The 20,883-nt window shown below is 57.7% G+C and overlaps 1 protein-coding gene across 1 annotated transcript; it reads left to right on the plus strand.

Moving 5' to 3' along the window:
* The first annotated feature begins 5,016 nt into the window (after positions 1–5,016).
* Positions 5,017–20,079, plus strand: LINGO3 (leucine rich repeat and Ig domain containing 3). Its single transcript, XM_033134217.1, has 2 exons — positions 5,017–5,106; positions 15,519–20,079. The coding sequence occupies exon 2, from the start codon at positions 15,565–15,567 to the stop codon at positions 17,341–17,343; it is 1,779 nt and encodes a 592-aa protein (XP_032990108.1). The 5' UTR covers positions 5,017–5,106; positions 15,519–15,564; the 3' UTR covers positions 17,344–20,079.
* The last annotated feature ends 804 nt before the right edge of the window (positions 20,080–20,883 follow it).

Raw genomic sequence — 20,883 nt, forward strand, 5'->3', positions numbered from 1 at the left:
AGCACTTGGTGAAAAGCAGAGAAAGATTTACAGAGACAGGAAAGGCAGGACAGGGAGAGGGAGAGAAATGAGGACACAGCCACCTGCCTGTGCAGGCGACACTGGATCCTGCCCTCCCCACCTTCCTAGCCCTGGTACAAATCCCTGGCCCTCTCAGCCACCAGCCAGCCCACCATGCCCAAGGGAGGCTGTCCTATGACCCCTGCCCGGATCCCGCCCTTTCAGCTCCCGGCCCAAGGTCCACGCAGGCGTCGGAACACGGGGCGGGGGTTGCGGCCACCGGACCAGGGGCTAGCTCGGCTGCACGTGCAGACGGTCCCCACGGCTCACGGCTTCCACGTGCTAGCCGAGAAGCCTCGAGTGCTGTCTGCCGAAGCCCCGCTCTGGGAGACGTGGCCAGAGGTCCTGGCGGGTGGGCAAGAAGGGGCAGACCCCGGCTTGAGCTCAGACCAGTCGGAGTAGGCCCAGGACACCGCCCCATGGCAGATTCCAGTCTTTCGAAAGGTAGACAGGATCTTGGCGTTGGTGACGGTCAGCCCTGCCATGCCCCCACCCAACTGCCTTTCCCCAAAAGACCTTTATAACAGGATGGGCTAACGCTCCCCTTCTGGTTCACTTCGCCCTCCCCCAAACCCTCTCATTAGTCCCCTTCACAGATCAGGAAGCTGAGGCCCAGAGAGGTCAAGTAACTTTCTAAAGGTCACACACTCTGCCTCCTGCACCTTCTGCCCTCCATACCCTTCCTGTGCTCTAAAGCTACTGAGGTTGACTGCTCCCGTCTCATGGGTGTACAAACTGAAGCCCAAAGCTAGATGGGTGGGGGCCCGCATGTGGGGGAGGCAAACAGAGAAGGGAAGGAGCCCCTGCCCACCGCCCTGGCCTCAGGAGCTGGGAGGAAGCAGGTGTCCTCACTCTCACGCTGCAGGTCCGTTCCTGCTGCCAACAGCCAAGAGGAGACCTCACTGTGACCCCCACCTCCAGCAAAAGGCCTGGGACCCTCTGCCGCAGAGCCATGAAACCTCCTGCAGCTCGAGGCATGTTGCTGTCTGATTTGGTGTCCTGGGTTCCACCTGGACGTAAGAGGGAGAGTGTTCTGTGAATGGGGAAACTTCACAAATGTGTGTGTTGGGGGGGGGGTCTTAGATCCAGGGGGGTGTTGGTTGGAGCTCAGGGTTGGCCCAGGCTGAGAGAGGACACCTCCCCCCAATCTGGCCCTCCTGTTTCCTGCTGCTCTGAGCACGTCCCTCCCCAGCGCCACGCCCACCCAGAGCGCCCTCCCCACCCCTGCAGGAACAGGTCTCTCCCTCCCGCCACCATTGGACTCGGAGCTGGTGGGTGGGGGTCTCTAACGCCCAATAAACGTCGTCGGCTGCTGAAGGAGTGAGTACCTTCCTGTCTTTCCTCACTTTCTACCTCCATTCAGGACCCAGGTCAGCAACCTGGGGCCCCTTTACCCACCCCACCCGCCCGCTGCGGCCCGCCGGTCCGGGCCTGCCATGCTGACCGGAGCCAGCAGGGGTCAGGACTCACTCGGGAATAAAGAGCCAGAGGCAGGACACAACCTTCCTGGCCTGTTGGACAACCTAGAGGGGTTACTCACTATTCCCACTTGCTGGTGAGGCCACTGGGGCTCAGAAACGTTCAGCCACTTGCTTTGGGTCTTACAGCAGGGACCCAGTGTGACCCCAGGGATCTGAATCAGCAGCCCAAGGCCTCAATCACTCTGTACTTTTGCCTCCCCACACTTGATGGCTCCACAGCCAATGACAGAGTGGGCGCCACTTCTCTGGGGCCACACGGGTGGCTCCCAGGCCACCTGCCCCCAAAGCCTCCCTGCACCAGCCTCGACTGCCAATCCTGCACATCTCGATGGAGAGAGACCGCCAGAGGAGGAGGGCTTTTAATTTTAGAAATAATTACTGCCACATAAGGGCTTCCACTGGCTTTCCTAGGAACGAGGGCGCAGGATGAGGAGAGTTCGTGGCCCCTGCCATACCTGGCTACCCAGAGGGGCACACGGGGACTTGTAAGCCCCCTGGGCAGGTGGCCGCCTTCCTCCCCTCAGCCTCTCCCACGGCTTTTCCATCTGGAACTACCCTCTCCTCCCAGGTGGTCTGTCTCCATGGTAACATCCCCATCACAGATGGTTGTAACCTCAGCAACCAGGTACTGGCCCCAAAACACCCGAGAAGCTCTAACCCATGGCTGCACCCCCTTCCCATGCTCCCCGCGCCCCCAATGGCAGCATCCCACCCAGCAGAGGCCACCCAGCAGCCAAACCCACCTCCTTCTCCTGCTGGAAACCAATGTACACATTCTAGCCATTTGCTGAGCACCTACTATGGGCTCAGGGGACATGGCAGTGAGCAAGATAGGAGTGGTCCCTGACCTCAGCGGGCTCCCACTGGGGACAGGGAGCAGGGACACACTGGCCAAGGACAGAAAGGAGAAGACACGCAGCGGTTTCAGGAAATGAAAGACCCTGTGAGGGAAATAGGTGCCGTTTGCCCACGCAGCCCCTGAGAAGCCCCACCTCGGGGAGCGAAATCTACCACCCTCAGCGTCACCAGGTCTCTTTCATTTCAACCAGTGTTTATTGCACATGTACTGTGTGCCTATTGGAGCCACAGGCACACGGTAGACAGGATAAGCCAGTAAATTACAGAGTATCTTAACTGGGGAAAGTGGCAAGGAGGCAGAGATGGGATAGAAGGAGGCGAGTGGGCAATGGGAGTCAGGAAGCCAGGCAGGGCCAGGCCGACATCTGGGGGAAGGATGGTGCAGGCAGAGGGAAAAGCCGTGCAAAGGTCCTGAGGTGGGCGTGTGCCCGTGGCCTCACTCTGTCCTTCAGCCAGGTATCTAGAGCAATGACCACAGCTGGGCAGAGACACCAGCATCCTGGTGTCCTGCTCTGTCATTGGGGGTGGAGTGTCTGTGGTCCTAGAAGATGAGTACTGTTCTGATCCCCATTTTACAAATGTGGAAACTGAGGCTGGAGAGGCTGGAGTCTCCCACAGTCCCACAGCCAGGAAGTGACAGGACCAAGATTTGGACCCGTTACATCGGTTGACACCCCCTCACCCTGCAGGATTCATCTCCAGCACCGCCTTCTTGGGAAAGCGTCCCTAAACCCCAGCTTAGGGGGGGCACTGGGTATCTCACTGAGTGTTCCACCTCACTTTGTAATTATTTCATGAGTCTGCTCCACCTGCTCCATGGCAAGCCCTTTTGTTCCCCCCAGTGCCTCCTTCCTCCTGGTACACAGTAGATGCTCAATAAACATTTTCCTCCAAGAGCCTTAAAAGTCAGGCATCAGGGGGAAGAGAGAAGCTCAGAGAAGGGAAATGACTGCCCTAGGTTACTCAGTACGTCCTGGGGATGACTTCTCTGTGCAGGGCTCTGGGCTGGCTTTGGGGGCGGGGAACCACATCCTCCTTCTGCACCTCTCAGCCAGGAAGGGAACCGCCCCCTCAGCCTGTGGGGGGCCTGGCCTGCGGCCTCCCGGGATGTGATTTCTGGGCCTCCAGCCAACACGACAGTCTGGGAATGGAGCCTGCTTGAGTCACAGGTGGCTGAGCTGACGCCAGGCTACCATCAGAGTAGCTGGAAGGACACAGTGGTTGGGGAGGCCTGGGAGGGAACAGTACAAGGTTACATGCCCATCCCCCAGGGCAGCCAGTCCTGCTTCTCACCCCTGCCTTGGTCAAATGGCCAAATCTCTAAGCCTCAGTTTGCTTATCTGTGAAATGGGAACAATAAGAGTGTCTGCCTGTGATAGTGAGGGTGCAGCAAGGAGCTGAGAGCCCCTGTTTAGAACAGAGACCAGCATGTAGTAAGCACTTGGCCATCTCAGCTGGGATTGTTAGCATGATGGGGGATGACCCCCCAACTTCTGTCCTCTGCCCAGGCACCCCAAACCCACCTCCCCTGGTGGACTCCACGGCATGAGCCTCCTGAATGGGGCACCACTCATTCCTGGCCTATGTGGGGCAGGACCTAGGGGGTTCAGAAGACCCATTCCTGGTCCCATTTCTGCTCTGGCTCCTTCGCCCCGACGTTCCATGATTCTAGGGTGTCTGTTCCCACAAGACACCTTTCATAGGGCGAGGTGGATCCCCTCCTAACGTGAGGTTCCCAAGAATTGGGGAACCCACAGCCCCACCCCCCCAACCATTCACCGTGTGTACAAGCAAGACTCATTCTCCTGCAAACACCTCTTGAGTGCCTTTCATGCTGCACAGGCCAGGCAAGGGGGTGATTTGGAAAAAGCCCCATTAGACAGATAAACAGAAGCGATTGTAAACTGGCCAAGGGAGGATGGAGGCAAAGGCATTCCAGGCGGTGGGAGCAGCCCATGCAAAGGCTCTGAGACCGCCTGGAGGGAGGGAGCCTGGCATATTTACCAAAGAGCAAAGGGACCCGCATTGGGATGGGAATGAGGGGAGGGGGGGAAGAAGGCAGGGTACAATTTAGATGAGATCCTGAGGGCAACAGAGAACCACAGTTGTTTCTGGAGTCCAGTGATTAAGCTTCCTCTGTGACCCACATGGGGAATGGGCCTGGGGTGCGGGCCTTAGTGGACGAGATTGAGGCAGATGTCCAGGTGCCAGGTGGTGGAAGCCTGGACTGGGGAGCAACGAGGAGGGAGCAGGTCCCAGAGGGGCACATATGGGGGTCTGGGGTCTCTGGTACTGCAGCCTCAGCAGGCACACCAAGCCATAGCCACAGAGGTCCTCAGAGGCGCGCCAACGCGGGCAGGGAGCTCCCGGAGCCCCACTCGCTCCCGGGCCTGGTCCCCGGGCCCTGCCTGCCGCCCTGGCGCGCGTCCTGGCTCCTGCGCACACGTGTCCCTGCGAGTCCCGCAGTCCCAGACACCTGCGGCCCTTAGTGCCCTCACTTCAGCCAGCAGGCTGCGTGCACGGCCGGGCGCAGCCCCGCGCGCCCCCGCCCCGCGCACCAGATAGAGTGGCAGCGGGCACACGCCGGTGGGAGCGCGCACGGCGGGCCCGGGAGGCGGTGGCGGCGGCGGCGGCAGCGGCTGCTCCAGTCGGCTCCGGGCGGCCCCCGCGCCGCAGCCCGCGCCGTGTCCGCGGCGGAGCCGCCCAGGTGAGTGGCCGCGCGGGGCCCGGTGACCCCACTCCACCTGCGCGCCGCAGCCCCCACTCTCGCCCCCATAGTTGCCTGGGGGCACTCGCCCCGCGCCCTCCTCCCGGGCGCATCGCCCCTCGCCAGGCCCCCAGCGCTTCCCCGGAAACTTTGAGGACCACTCACCACGCTAGGGTGACCCCGCACCTCCCCTGGGGCGCGGAGGAGAGGGGAGCCGGGTGGGCGTCTCTCTGGAGCAGTAGAGACGCCTGAGGGCACGCACCCCCCCATCCGTGGGGGGAAGAAGGGGACACTGGCTGGGTCTGAGGAGGTGGGGAGGCTGGGATGGAGGCGTCAGCCTAGAGTCTTCCTGTCCTCCCCGCAGCGGGGTCTGGTCCAGCCTGGAGGGTGTGGAGCTGCTAGGAAGGCGAAGGGGGTGTTTGGGTTTGAGATCCAGACCAGGACCTGCTACATCCCTGGGGCTGGGGACAGCTTAGCCTGGTGGGATAGATTTGAAGGCACTGGGCTGAACCCCCTGCTCTATGGGCCTGTGTCCAAGCAGCAACATGGGTGGTGGGGGGCTTCTCTCCATCCCCTGAGACTGAGCCTGGGTGCCCCTGGGGAGGCCACTGAGCCCCATTCAACAAGTTGGGGGGTTGGGGGACAGCCCCTAGTGTCTGGATCTGGGCACAAGAACAGACCTGGCCTTGCTTTGGAGAGTGCCTTATAACTGCTGTTTTCAACATGTTACCCTGCAGATAGATGCAGGTATCCAAGCTCCCCAGCTCTGATGAATCAGAACTTCAGGGGGTTGAGCCCTGGAACTTGCATTTTTAACAATAAGACCCTAGTGAATCCATGTGTGCACAGAGATGGTTGAGAGTCTCTTGCTTCTGGCAAGGGGTGGGAAAGGGGCGTCTGGTGTGACAAGGGGACCATCTGGGACTTGATGGAGGGAGCTTCGGGGCCAGCAGGGCTGTGAGATGTGGGGCAACCCTGGAGGGCTTCATGGAGGAGGTGTGGAGACTGGAAAGAGTGTGGCATGAGTGCCCAAAGGTGGCAGACATAGGGTCTCAGTGTGGATGAGGCAGGTGAAAACCAGGTGTATGGGCGGGGAGGGGTGTCGCAGCGGTGGGGGGAGGTCAGAACTGATTTTTGTCTGGAGTCTGGGCAAGAGTGGGCTGTGAGCTCCTTGCCTTGAAGCAGCAGGCATGTGAAAGGATCTGAGCTGGTAGTCCCATGGGCCCACCTAGAGGGCTCCCCCACAGATACAGTGCCTACACTCTATCTGGGTAACATTGGGTGACAGGAAGAGGCCACCCAGCCATTGGATAGGGCTCAGAAGGGCTAAACCCAGCCTTCCTCATCCTGCTTTTCTGTTCTCTGTCCCAGCTGGTGAGTTTTGGCAAAGGGCAGCCCCTCTCTGAGCTCCAGTTCTGGAACTGGACAAACACAAACTTGGACTTACCTCACATGACATGAGACAAATGGACACACATCACGCCCCTGGCCTGGTGCTTCTGTAAGCTAGATGCTCAGTTAATAGGGGCCGTTCTTATTATGTTATTGTTATTACAGCAGCTCTGCCTTGGACCAGCTCAGCCTCAGTGTGCTCTCCTGTACAATGGGGGTGGCTGCTCCTAGCCGCCCCCAGATTAAGCCTGGGATCTGAAGGTGCCTGGGTGAGTGGGAATAAAAAGCAGATCTGAGGCAGCAGCTTGATTTCTCGTCCCACAATCCTGTCATTTCTGGGTGCCCCTGAGTCACCACCTAGTCACCAGGTAGAGAACTCTCCAAGCAAAGCTTGTCCCAGGTGGGCCCAAGGGAGCCACCCACCACCATGTGTCAATCCCGGGCCTCAAAAGAGTACCCTCCACCCTTGACCCTCCAGCAGGGCTCTGGGATTCAGTGGAAAGGAGTGGGCATCAGACCTGGGTTCAAAAGTTGATTCTCAAGCTGAGTGATGCGAGGTGAGCTGGGGACCACTCTGACCCTCAGTCTCCTTTTCTCCAAATGGTTTCCATTATTCCCATCCACCCTAGTCCAGTGGGTGAGCAGTGGACATTAAAAAAGTGGTTCCAGACCTAGAGGCCTCACCTGAGAGGGCAGTCAGCAGCCTCCCCACCCCCCACCGGTTGGCAAGGAAAGTGGGTCAGGAGGCCCCCAGCCCCCCATAAGGGTTAACAGGGACTAACAGCAGACCGAGGCTAATTAGGACTTAACAAATTGTCATGGATGAGAGCCTCAGGAGGATTCAGATCTAGGACACAGGAAGCACCACAGTCCTGGGGCTATCAGCAGTGTGTCCCCAAAAGGAGGCCTTGGAGGGCCCCCACCTCCCAAGTCTGTCTGGAAGCTTGAATGGGGGATGCTTCGAGAGACTGCCAAACTATGCTCCCCTTGCTCCCTCTGGCCTTAATGGTGGTGGAGGGCAGAGGGAGCGGTGGCCTGGGGACAGAGCTGCCAAGCTCCCAGTATCTATTCCCCACCCTGCCCCCACCTTCCCTGTGGGTTCAGCTGCCACCCCAGCCAGGCGTAGGAGTCTTCAGCATCCCCTGGCCTGGGAGGGGACCATGTGGCCTGTGAGAAAGCTCATTCAGAATAGAGGAGGTGGGTTAGAAGGGTCTGGAGTTCAAGGAGAGGGCTCACATACCCGGAGCCACAGTCTGCCTCCTCCTTGGGTTGAGAGCTTCGTGGCAAATTAGTCCAGAACAGCTTGGGGTGGATGAGAGGAAACGTCGCCACTTCTCCGGTCCTGCCGTGATGGACAGATTTCCAGGCCTCTCCCCACGTAGGTCTATACGAGCTGAGGCTGCTTGTAGACCCTGCAGAGAGCTTGGCCCCTTGCACCTCCTGGCTCCTGGAAGCAGACGCACAGCCCACCTCCTGCTCAAGTCCCTCAGTGAGTCTCCTGCAGATGATGTAACAAGTCACCAGGAACCTAGTGGCTTAAAACCACACATTTCTGGGGTCAGGTCACAGTTCTGGGGTCAGGAATCTGATATGGTCTCACTGGCCTAAACCCAGGTGCGGGCAGGGCTGGTCCTTCCGGAGGCCCCTGGAGAACCGTTTCCGGCCGTTTCCAGCTTCTAGAGGCACCGCGTCCCTGGCTCGTGGCCCCTCCTCCATCGCCACACCCAGCAGTGCAGCCTCTTCCATGTCTCTGACTCTGAGCCTCCTGCCTCCCTCTTATGAGGACCCGGGGATGACCCTGGGCCCCTGGAATCCAGAACAATCTCCCCCATCTGGAGGTCAGCTCATTAGCATTATTCATTGCGCCTGCAAACTTTATCCCCTTGCCACCTCGGGTAACATTCACAGCCTCCAGGAATTAGGACACAGGCGTCTTGGAGGTCGGGCGGGGGGCATTGCTCTGCCCACTGTAGACCCCACCTTCCTTGTTGATTTTCTCCATAGTATTGCCCACATATGGTCTATTTAACTCTTTCTTCTGTTTCTCACCCATAGACTGAATCATGGGGGTTTGTTCAGAGCTGTTTCCCACTCAAACTAGAACAGTGCCGGGCACAGAGCAGGCACCCATTAAATGCTTATTGAATGAATGAATGAATGAATGAATGAATGAATGAATGAATGAAGTGAAGACTTGGCCAAGAGCAGAACAGGACCTAGGACTCAGAGCTCCTGACTCCAGCCGGCACCCAATGGAGACTTTTCCTGACGGATCACAAGGAGGTCATGGGAGCCCCCTTTTCAGAAGAGGAAACTGAGGCTCAGGGCATTAAAAATCTCTGCCCAAGGCACTGGGCTGGCTCCAATAGGGACCCAGGAGTCTCATCCAGGCTGCAGACTCTTGCTCCACTCTTGCTGGATAGTACTGGGCCCTCCAAGACCCAGCTCTGTGCATACTGGGAGTGGGAAGAGGGATAATGTGGTCCTTGTTCTCATGACATTGCCATCCAGGTAGGAGACAAGACTTTCCAGGCTCGAGTGACGTAGGGTGACAGGGTCAGACCACGCAGAACTGGACACATCTTCAAGCTGCAACTTAGACTGCCGTGCTCTTGCTCGAAACCCCCCACGGCTCCCTGCTGCTGTCCGAATCGAGTTTGAACACCTCACTGTAGGTTCAACACCCTGTGTGGTTTCACCCTTGCAGACCCCAACTGTCACACCCAAACTCAGACACACCTGGGCCACAGCCTCTCTGCTCCTCGGGGCACCAGGCTCCTTCCAGTCTGGGGCCTTTGCCCAGCAGGGAGCCCCACCTCGGACACTATTTCCCAGACTTCTCCCTGATGGACTACTGCCCACCGTTCAGTTATCAACTCAGACTGGCCTCCCCCAGCCATGTGACCCTCCTTTTCCCAAATGATCTACTTCATTCATTTGTTTGCATGATTTTTATCTGCTTTCCCACCTGACATGATACTCAGTGAGAGAAGCCGGACACACACGGCCACACAGTGTGTGATTCCATTTATGTGAAATGTCCAGAACAGGCACAGCCACAGACAGGAAGTGGGTTTGTGGTTGTCAGGGGCTGGGAAGGAGGTAGGGGTGACTGTTGATGGGGATGGGGCTTCTTTTTGGGGTGATGGAATGTTCTGGAACTAGAAAGAGGTGGTGGTTGCATGTATCTGTGAATGTACTAAAAATCATTGACTTGAACACTTGAAATGGGAGAAAATGCACCCCATGAAGGCCGGGGTGTCACTATGCCCCAATGCCAGCTCAGGGCCCCGCACACTAGGTTTCAGCAGGAGAAATGGAGACCCGGATGTGACTGGCTGGGTAGCAGGGCGTCTGTACGAGGGCCGCCCCAGCCGTCTCCAGGCAGGGCCCTGCCTTCTGCCCCCAGTGGCTACGGCCTCCACTGTGGCTCGTTGTGCATGATGGTGAATCTCTGTCCTTGAGACACATGTTGTCTGTCCACCCCAGCCTTGCCCCTGTGGGCAAGGATGCAGAAAGCCCAGGAGCGGGCTGCCGCAGGGCTCCTCTGCCCTCGGCCATGTCGCCACGAGCTCCCTAACCCTGAAGCGTTCTGTGGTATGGGAGGAGGGAGACTTGCTCGGCTAGGGCAGCTCTGGGGCCTCACACTTCTTCCCAGCTGGCACAGGAGAGGCTCCTGGGTCTGCAGAGCCGGCAGAAGTCAGGGTCCTGTGGGGGACGGGAGTGCCCCGTCCCTGGGAGAGCCATGGGAATATAGGGTGTGGAGTTCTGGGTTTGAGTCTTGAATCTGCTTCTCACCAGCTGTGTGGCCCTGGGCGAGTCACTTTCCTTCTCTGGGCCTCTGCTTTCCCATCTAGACACAGGCTATCCGTCTATTTCCTGCTAGGGATGGATGCTCTGTGCCCAGCTCCCCCCACACACACAGAGCAGGGGTCTCATCAGGGTGGTCCTGTGCCCAGGGGACACTGGGCCATGTCTTCGGACATCTGTAGTTGTCACACTGGGGGTGCTCCTAGCATGGAGTGGGTGGGGGCCAGGGAGGCTGCTCAGCACGCCGCAGTGGCCATCCTGGTTCCCCACAGAGAATGACTGCTGTCCCAGATGTCAGCAGTGCCAAGGGGAACAGACCCTCACACACACCCCCATCCCATTCTGCAGGTGGGAACACTGAGGCCAGAGGAAGGATGAGTGTCTGTTGAGTGCTGGGGTATGAGCTCGAGCCTGTGCTGGAAGGAGAGGTTTGGGGTGGCCTGGCTAAGGCAGGAGATGTAGAGCGGGTGGGTCTGGGATGTACCTGGATGGCACCTGGTGATGGGTTCGCCAGGGGAGTGAGCCAGGAGTTGCCTGTGCAACAGGAGGGGGTGAGCAAGGACCGTTCCCATTGCCAGTGGTAAAGTTGGGACACTGCAGGGCCTCCTGGGAAAGGTCAGGGATGTGACTGCATCCCAGGGCTGAAGCTCAGGGGACACCCAAAGACACACCCGAGACACAAAATCAGGAGTCATCAGTGAACAGTGGTGTCGAGTCCTGGGAGGACGTGAGGAAAGGCCCCAGGTGGGTGGCAGCTCCCTGGGGAGACAGGGGTGTCTGGAGAGCCCTAAAGACTTAGCCCTGCAGAAGCAGGACTGGAATTCAGACCCCCACCCTAATCGGGAACTGGGGGTTCTGGCCTTCTAACCCCACTGGAAGGTCCAGCCTTCCAGGGAGAGGAAACAGGTCCAGAGAGGGTCCTTCACTTGGTGGGGCACCACCCCCTTTATCATCTGAGAGTAGCAGGAACTGAGGGGCACTCGAGTGTCTGGGCCACAGCCCCCTGCAGCCCTCCACCCGAGAGCAGCCTCCCACGTGCTTTCCCACTTTCAGGCCCAGCCAGTGTCAGGGAAAGTGAGGGAATAGGGGTCCTACAGGCAGAATCGAGTCCCCACCATTCCCTCTCCAATAACCAGGAAATACCCTGAAGCGAGGAGCCAGAACCTTAGGGGGAGGCATCAAAGGCTGTAGCCCAAGCAAGCCTCCTCCCTGTGCCTCTCACCAGCCTCCAACCCTGTACAGGAGATTACAGGGCTGTGTCCATAGGAGAGGTCAGAGCTGGCAAACGGGGTCACAGCTTGAGTGGCCCCCACTGGGTGCTGTGAACCAGCTGTCCTCTCATCCTGCGAGTAATTATAGAGCTGGAGTTCAAACACCCCAAGGGTTCTCATTCACTTTGACAGGCCAGGTCCAGAGAGGGTGCGTTTTTCATCAGAGGTCACACAGCCTGCCAGAACTGAGGTCTCCCGCCGGCCTTTCTGCACTATATCACAGTAGCTGTGCCCCAGCGGTCCAGACCTTTCTTCACTTCAGTACTTTCTGATTTCGTCCTTATCCACCTTCCATGGCAACTATTTTTTAAAAAATTCTTTCCAATTGAAAAAAACAAAATTTTTGAAAAGTCCATTTCCATCTCTGACCGCAGAGATCCGCCCCCCTCCGTGCCTGAACTGCACGGGGCCCCTCGCTGCGTTGTCCCGTGCTGTGCCCTCCCATGGACTGCCCTTCCTGCACCATCTGCTCGGCTCCCTTTCTCCTTTAAGTCTTTGCAAGAACATCCCTTTCTCAGTAAATTAGATCATTGCAATCACTTGACACCAGCATCGCATTTTCCCTGGACTTACTTTTCTCCACTCATGGCACTCGAAGCAGGAGAGGCTGTATTACTATCCGTCAGCTCCCAGGAAGCTGACCTCTTTGTCTTCTGCGCTCTGTGTCCCCAGCACCTGGAACATGCTTGACACACGGTACCTGTTTGTTGACTGACTGACTGACAAATTGAATCAACGCATGAGGGAACCAATGTTACAGTATCTCCAAAGGTGGTGATAAAAATTGGTCCAGCAAAAACAGAACTGTATTTTAAATTCCAGCTGGGTGAGCAGTCAGGACCCTGTCCAGGCTGTGTTTAAAAAAGAAAAAGGAGATTAGTGAGTGTGATAGGGGCGAGAGCGCCACCCACTTCGCCCACTTCTGATGGGCTGTGTGAACCTGAGCCAGTGACTTGTTGCTTTGAGCTTCATTACTACCATCTGCAAAGTAGGGGTGACAGTGGGCCCCCTATGAGGTTGTTGTGGGAATGAAAAGGGACACTTAGGTGGAGCCTTTAGCCTGCATTGGCACAGAGCAGGGGCTGTAGAAGCGTGTGCCGTGATGGTGAGGGTGATGATGGTGATGAGGGTGACGGTGATGACGATTCATTAAATGAGGGTTTAAATGGCGTTTCTGGGAGACTAAGGTGGGGACTTTAGTTCAGAAAGTAACCAGTGATATTGGGGGTGGACCCAAATAGAGTCAGGGAGAGAGCCATGCAGGGAAGGTGTTCCAGGTATTAGCGATGCAAAGGTCCTGAGGCAGGAAGGTGCCTGGCATATTGAAGGAACAGCGAGAAGGCTCGTGTGTCTAGAGCACAGTGAGTGAGGCAGAGACAGAGAGGAGGTAAGGGTAAGGGGGGGACTGGGGCAGGTCACACAGGGCCCGTGGGCCGTGGGGGGGGACTTTGAATTTTATTCTAGGGGCGTGAAATTCTCTCCTGCAGAAAGAACAAATCAGGCTGCTCTGCCCCACAAGGACTCTATATTTGGGGGGCTGAACAATACCAGCCATTTCCTCCTAGAGACAGAGCCAGGAGGTCCCAATTCCTCCAGAGCAGTCTTCTCAGGCCCTGTCCCCCATTACTGCATGAGGGGACAGTCTCCCCTTGACCAGAGAGAGCAGCACAACAGGGAACTGGGAGTGACCTCAGACTCGGGGGTAGATTTCAGGTAGGAAGTTGCCAGAGGCACGAGATGGGCAGCTGAACAGGGAACCATCCGTTCTGGCTCTCTTGTCCCCACCTGGGACACAGGCTCACCATGTGCTGTCTGAGGCAACAACATGGGAGAGAATGACCTAGAAAACCAGCCTCAGAAGGCAGGTTTGCCTGGGGGAAGGATTATGTTCCTTGCAATACCCAGGTCGGGTATTAAGGGATTAAGGATAATGGCCATGTGGGAGGGCACAGCCAAGGACTCTCGCTCTCTCCCTCAGCCTCCCGACCATACTTTCCAGCTGGGGACAGGGACCTAAGAATTACGACCTCCTGGAGACCAGGAGACCCTCGCTTTCCTCATGGTGTGATGAACACATTCTCAGCTACGGCAGCTGCTTTCCCACCCCATCACTCCAGTCTCTGCCTCCATCTTCATGTGGCCTTATTCCTTGTGTGAATCTATATATGTAGGGACAAATCCCCTTCTTGTTATAAGGACACCAGTCATTGCATTAAGGCTACCGTATCGCAATATAGCTATATTGTAACTAATCACATCTGCAAAGACCCTGCTTCCAAACAAGGCCCCATGCATCGGGACCAGGGTCAGGACTTGAACATGTCTTTTGCGGGGACACAGTCCACTGAGACCCCTGCAAGGTCTCAGCTCATATGTCACGTTTCACGGTCTGAAGTCGCCCCTCCATCTGTTCACCCTGATCGTCTGTCCACACTGCTTCCCCACACAGCCCCTTGCGGTGCGTCCTCTGGTCTTGTTATCTGTGTATTGAACGCGTTGACATTTGTCAGGCATGTGCTCTGTCTCAGGCACAGTTCAAGGCCCTGGAGAGTTTACAAGGCGGTTGGAGGAGACAGACAGTGAACAGGTTTTAAGATGGGTTATCATTTCACATGATGGTTCGACTTGTACAGACAGGTAACAGAGGGAGGACAAGATGAGTGGGGGAGCTGGTAAGGACTGTGGGGGAGAGAGGGGAACACGGAGACCACCTGTCTCCCCACCTGATGAATGTGAGCCCCTGGAGGGCAGGATCTGTGTCTGCCCTGTTCTTTGGTATATTCAGAGCCTGGTACACAGTAGGCACTCAATAAATGGGGGTTCTTTGGTACCAAAACACGTTTTACATTATATTTGTATGGTTCTTCTCCAGTTCAATAAGTGCTTTCTTTTGCAAGTTGTTTTTGTTTTGTTTTGTTTTGTTTTTATTGGGGAAGAGGAACAGGACTTTTATTGGGGAACAGTGTGTACTTCCAGGACTTTTTTCCAAGTCAAGTTGTTGTCCTTTCAGTCTTAGTGATGGAGGGCGCAACTCAGCTCCAGGTCCAGTTGCCATTTCTAGTTGCAGGGGGCACAGCCCACCATCCCTTGCGGGAGTGGAACCGGCAACCTTGTGGTTGAGAGGACGCGCTCCAACCAACGGAGCCATCCGGGAGCTCAGCGGCAGATCAGCTCAAGGTGCCGTGCTCAATCTTAGTTGCAGGGGGCGCTGCCCACCATCCCTTGTGGGACTGGAGGAATTGAACTGGCACCCTTGTGGTTGAGAGCCCACGCAGCCTTCGGAGTTAGGAGCATGGAGCTCTAACCGCCTGAGCCACCGGGCCGGCCCCTCTTTTGCAAGTTTTAAAATTGAGATTAAAATTCACAAAACAAAATTCACCCTTTTAAAGTGCACAATTCAGCGGTTTTAGTATATTTACAGGGTTGTGCAACCATCACCACTATCGAATTCCAAAACATTCTCATCACCCCAAAATAAGCCCCATCCTTATCAGCAGTCACCCCCACCCCCTCCCCAGCCCCAAACAACCATGAACCCACTACCTGTCTGTGGATTTCACATACATGGAATCACACACCGTGTGGCCTTGTGTGTCCGGCTTCTCTCATGAGCCCCGTGTGTTCAAGGTCCATCCACGCTGTGGCGAGTGTCAGCGCCTCCCTCCTTTTCACCACCGAGTGACACCCCAGTGTCTGGACAGGCCATGTTGCGTTTGTCGCTCCGTTTGTCGTTCCTCTGCGGCTGTTCCCACCTTTTTGGCTAATAGAAGAATGCTGCTGCTGTGAACATGGGTGTACAGGTTTTTGTGAGGTCGTGTGTGCTCAGTCCTTTTGTACAGACACCCAGGAGTGGGATTGCAGGTGGACAAACGCTCCTCCAGTGCACTACTAGGGCGGGGCAAGAAGGCCCCACACTGCTAACGCTGCCCCCATCTCCAGGTGCCCGTGAGGATGGTGGCGGGGCCCTAGGCCCAGGCTCCACACCATGACCTGCTGGTTGTGCGTCCTGAGCCTGCAGCTCCTGCTCCTGCCCGCTACCCCTCCCCTAGCAGGGGGCTGCCCTGCGCGTTGCGAGTGCACAACGCAGACGCGCACGGTGGCCTGTCCCCGGCGCCGGCTGACCTCCGTGCCCGACGGCATCCCTGCAGAAACGCGCCTGCTGGAGCTCAGCCGCAACCGCATCCGCTGCCTGAACCCAGGCGACCTGGCCTCCCTGCCGCTGCTGGAGGAGCTGGACCTGAGCGAGAACATGATTGCGCACGTGGAGCCCGGCGCCTTTGCCAACCTGCCGTGCCTGCGCATCCTGCGCCTGCGCGGCAACCTGCTCAAGCTCATCCCGCCTGGGGTCTTTACGCGCCTGGACAACCTCACGCTGCTGGACCTGAGCGAGAACAAGCTGGTCATCCTCCTGGACTACACCTTCCAGGACCTGCGCAGCCTCCGCAGGCTGGAGGTGGGCGACAATGACCTGGTGTTCATCTCGCGCAGGGCCTTCGCAGGATTGCTGGCACTCGAGGAGCTGACCCTGGAGCGCTGTAACCTCACGGCGCTGTCGGGCGAGTCGCTGGGACACCTGCGGGGCCTGGGCACCCTGAGGCTGCGGCATCTGGCCATCGCGGCCCTGGAGGACCAGAACTTCCGCCGGCTCTCAGGGCTGCTGCATCTGGAGATTGATAACTGGCCGCTGCTGGAGGAGGTGGCGCCGGGCAGCCTGCAGGGCCTCAACCTGACCTCGCTGTCGGTCACCCACACCAACATCACCGCCGTGCCGGCCGCCGCGCTGCGCCACCAGGCCCACCTCACCTGCCTCAACCTGTCACACAACCCCATTAGCACGGTGCCGCGGGGGTCCTTCCGCGACCTGGTCCGCCTGCGTGAGCTTCATCTGGCTGGGGCCCTGCTGGCAGTGGTCGAGCCGCAGGCCTTCCTGGGGCTACGGCAGATTCGCCTGCTCAACCTCTCCAACAACCTGCTGTCCACGTTGGAGGAGAGCACCTTCCACTCAGTCAACACGCTGGAGACGCTGCGCGTGGACGGGAACCCGCTGGCCTGCGACTGTCGCCTGCTGTGGATCGTGCAGCGACGCAAGACCCTCAACTTTGACGGGCGGCTGCCGGCCTGCGCCTCCCCGGCCGAAGTCCGCGGAGACGCGCTGCGCAATCTGCCGGACTCCGCGCTCTTTGAGTACTTTGTGTGCCGCAAGCCGAAGATACGCGAACGGAGGCTGCAGCAGGTCACGGCCACCGCGGGCGAGGATGTACGCTTCCAGTGCCGCGCGGAGGGCGAGCCGACGCCCACCGTGGCCTGGGTGACGCCGCAGCACCGCGCTGTGACCGCCGCCAGCGCTGGCCGGGCGCGCTTGCTGCCGGGTGGCACGCTGGAGATCCGCGACGCACGGCCGCAGGACAGCGGGACCTACACATGCGTGGCCAGCAATGCCGGCGGCAACGACACGTATTTCGCCACGCTGACCGTGCAGCCGGAGCCGGCTGCCAACCCCACACCGGGTGAGGGCCACAACGAGACGCTGGCGGCTGCGCGCTTCCCGCTGGACCTCACCACCATCCTGGTGTCCACGGCCATGGGCTGCATCACCTTCCTGGGTGTCGTCCTCTTCTGCTTCCTGCTCCTCTTCGTGTGGAGCCGGGGCCGCGGGCAGCATAAGAACAACTTCTCTGTGGAGTATTCCTTCCGCAAGGTGGACGGGCCGGCTGCTGCCTCAGGCCAGGGGGGCGCCCGCAAGTTCAACATGAAGATGATTTGAGGACTCTGGGGTCGACCTCAAACTGCCCTTCCCTGCTGGGGTTGTGGGCTCCTAGTGGAGCCGGGAGAGCCAGTCCCCACCAGCCCCTCACCAGCCCGTTGATGACACCTATGCATTTTCCACAGGGGCTGCTGCAAGCCGGTTCCTGGCAGAACTTCCCTTTTTTTGTAGAAACCCAACCACAGAACTGCTTTTTTCATCAGGATGCATCTTTTGCAGTTTCTCAAGCGTTTTCTAAGGCCTCCGCCCTTCCCGGCGCTGAGTGATCGCTGAGCTGTGTGGGGGTGTAGTGGGGGCTCGGAGATCCCCAGGGTCTTCAGAGCTCACAGTTCACTCCCAGGAGGTACACAGCTGCCCACAGCCCCCTGACAGCTCACACCCCAGCAGAGATGGTCTATACCCAGGATGCATAGGGGGCAGCCCAGCCCCAAGGGGAGGGTGCACAAAAGCCTATACTGTTCACACCTGGACACCCACACCTGACACCCAGCGCACACGTATTCACACCCAGGATACAATCGTGTGCATAGCTCTGCAGTGGAACACCAGACACCCAGCTGACATTAAACAGGTACCTGAACTCTGCAGCTCACCTCGGGCACACAGGGCTCTCGTGAGAGCACAGCTCACACCTGGGACAAGCAGCTGAAATTTAGAACACAGCCAGCTCACATGTGAGACACACCCAGCTCCTGCTCAGCTGGCCGTCGGGGGCCGGACAGACCTTGGGGGCTGGGCTAAGGTCAGCGTCACCCTGAGAAGGCCCAGCGCACCAGGTGGTCCCTGACATGCTGGACCCACCCCCACCCCCAGATTCCCTCTCACCAGGATCCACTGGCCCAGCAGGGCAGGCCGCCACCAGGAGAAGCCATCTCCCCAGATTCCTCCTCCACCCTCACAGCTGCCACTTCTTTTTTTCTCTTCTTCCGCCTCCCCTCCCCCCAGTCTGGTTCAAGCCACTGTCTCTCAGTCTAGTGGTGTAGGACACAGCTCCCTGGCCCATGCTGGTATTATGAGCCTTGCGATCCCCCGGCTGAGTCAGTTGGTCGCCAGTTGACTGCTCACAGCAGCTCATGGCAGCTCTTGCTGGCTGCTGGCTGCTCACAATGGCTGCCGGCCATTTACGTTGGCCACCGGCCGGCTGCTCATGGCAGCACACGGTAGCCCACAGCAGCCCACAGCAGCTCATGCTGGCTGCGGGCCACTCACGCTGGCTGCCCAACTACAGGGAGAGCTGTTGTTCACAGTCTTAGCTGTAGAGGGCACAGCTCACTGGCCCATGTGGGAATCGAGCTGGTGACCTTGGCATTAGAGCAAGGCGCTCCAACCACCTGAGCCACCAGGCCAGCCCGCCACTTCCTTCTTGAGCCCGCACCAGGCAGGAGAGGCAGCTGACCTGGCCCCTGGACCAAGACCATGGCTTCTAGGGTGTCCCTTTCCAGGCGGCCAGCTGGAGTGACCCTCAATCCTGAGTCTAGCCCCTGAGTTAGCCCCATGTCCCATAGCTCACCTGGGCAATGAGACTAGAGAGTGTGGGCAACTCTCAAGGTCCCTCTTATGTGCACTGTAGGACAGCAATGGGGAGAAAGGCCAGAACAGGGGCTCAGGCTACAGGGAGGCCTGGATCTGCATCATTGGGAGGTGACAGAGGCACCTTGGTCTCTGCAATTTTGGAGCAGATCTAGGACTAAAGAGTAGGCAGACTGTGACTCAGGTTAAAGAAGAGTTTCCCCAAGGTTACTGCCCCATTGCTCTTCAGATAGTAAGTTCCCTGTCACTAGGGGGTAAGCAAGTAGGAACTGAGGTTTTGCAGAAGTATTCAGACACCGGAGAGGGACCATTCATGACCCTGCCTCCCAGCCTGGTTCTTGCCCCCACTTTCTACCTCGGCCAGACAACGGTTAGGGCATCATTGTGGGGAAAAGGGCACAGGAAATGTTGTGGGGTCTGACCTCAGCCAGAAAGGAGCTTGGCCACCAGCCAGGAGGTTAGGACAGTATTCTCAAGGACCTTGTGGGAAGACTGGAAGCCTTCTCCCAGCTGTGTATTCTCAGTTGGTGACTGAGGACCACTTAGACCATCGATGTCCTCATCTGTAAAATGGGTCTGAGGGTTAAACTTATCACTATATATACAGAGGCCAGGCCATGGATGGGTTTGATGGTGAACTTGGATCCTGGACCCCTCATGATCTTTCTGAGATGAGCCAGAGAGAAAGCTGAGTAAAACCTGGAGTTTTTCAGCAAAGGATTCAGACAGAACTGGGAAGGAGACACCAGCAGTTCTCCCTGGGCTGTGGCTGAGGACATTGGAGGCCCAGGTCCTGCTCCCACGATGTACACGTGGCCAGCAGGCCAGGTGGTGGGCCACTGACCATGGCCAGCCAGGGTTGGGACCCCGTCTCAACCCCACTCGAGGAGGGAAGTGAATGAGGGCCAAAGGGGATGTCCAGCAGCCCTAAACTCCACCTAAGTTGAGCAGAACTCACTAGTTTTTTCCCTTTAGCATCCTCCTGACCTTGGTTGCCATGACAACCCTGAGGGCCTTTCAAAACGACATCCAAGTGCCTTTAGCATCATCAAGACCAGAGGGGGTATGTTCTCTGCAGCGTTGGGATTTACAGAATGTCACATAGTGGGGTCCCCCAGCCCCCTCTGCCCACCCCCGTTCCAACATGAACCAACACCTCCCATCTCCCACCCCACCCTGCTGTATTTGGTTGGAATCTAATAAAAATGAAACCAATTTAATAACAAACCTCAGATTTTTTTTTTTATTCTCATGGAGGAATAGGCGCAGAAAGTAGGGACAAGGGATAAGGTCTGCTCGGTTCCCTGGAGGGAGCTTCCGAGCTCCAGCCCCAGCACTGACCCCGAGTCACAGGGTATTTATGGACAGAGAGTGAATGAATCGGGTGAAAAGTTAGAGGTGGCATGTCAGGAGCGCCCATGCTGTTCCCCGTGCTGTTTTCCTATATTATTAACTCCTTTCACACTGATGACAACCCTGTGAGCTGGGTCCTACTACATGAGCCCATTTTACAGATGGGCAAAGGGAGGGTTGGAGGCCAGAGGGCATTTGCTGATAGTCCCTCATCTAGGGACAGGTGGGTTTTGAGAGGGGTGGGTGGAACTGGGCTGGCAGGGAATCTCCTGCCCCAAGCTTGGGCTGGGGGCAGAGCCCGTGGTGGGGAAGAAAGGAGAAGTGAGGCACAGACCCACCCCCTCCCCACTATTCCTGAAGCTGGTGGCTTCCTCCCCTGGGGCTTGTGGGGGATCTCTTCTTCTAAGGGGGGCCCGTCAGTGTCCTTTCCTCTGGGGGATTTGGGGAAATGCAGGCAGCCGTGAGCGCTGGACATAATACTGATAAGTGCTTCATCCTCACTTTGATCTCCACCTGATTGATGGGGAAAATGAGGGACAGGGCCCGTGTCAGGGCTCAAATCCTGCTGGTCCCTGAAGGCCTGTTCTCTTTCTGGAACAAGGCAGACCGACTCAGAGCAGTCAGGAGAAGTCATGGTCAAGGACAGCCTGTCACTTG

This window comes from Rhinolophus ferrumequinum, chromosome 18 (assembly GCF_004115265.2).
Source record: "Rhinolophus ferrumequinum isolate MPI-CBG mRhiFer1 chromosome 18, mRhiFer1_v1.p, whole genome shotgun sequence".
Classification (NCBI taxonomy): Eukaryota; Metazoa; Chordata; class Mammalia; order Chiroptera; family Rhinolophidae; genus Rhinolophus; species Rhinolophus ferrumequinum.

Excerpts from the sequence above, each read along its gene's own strand:
- LINGO3 (XM_033134217.1), top strand. The coding sequence starts at position 15,565 with ATGACCTGCTGGTTGTGCGTCCTGAGCCTGCAGCTCCTGCTCCTGCCC.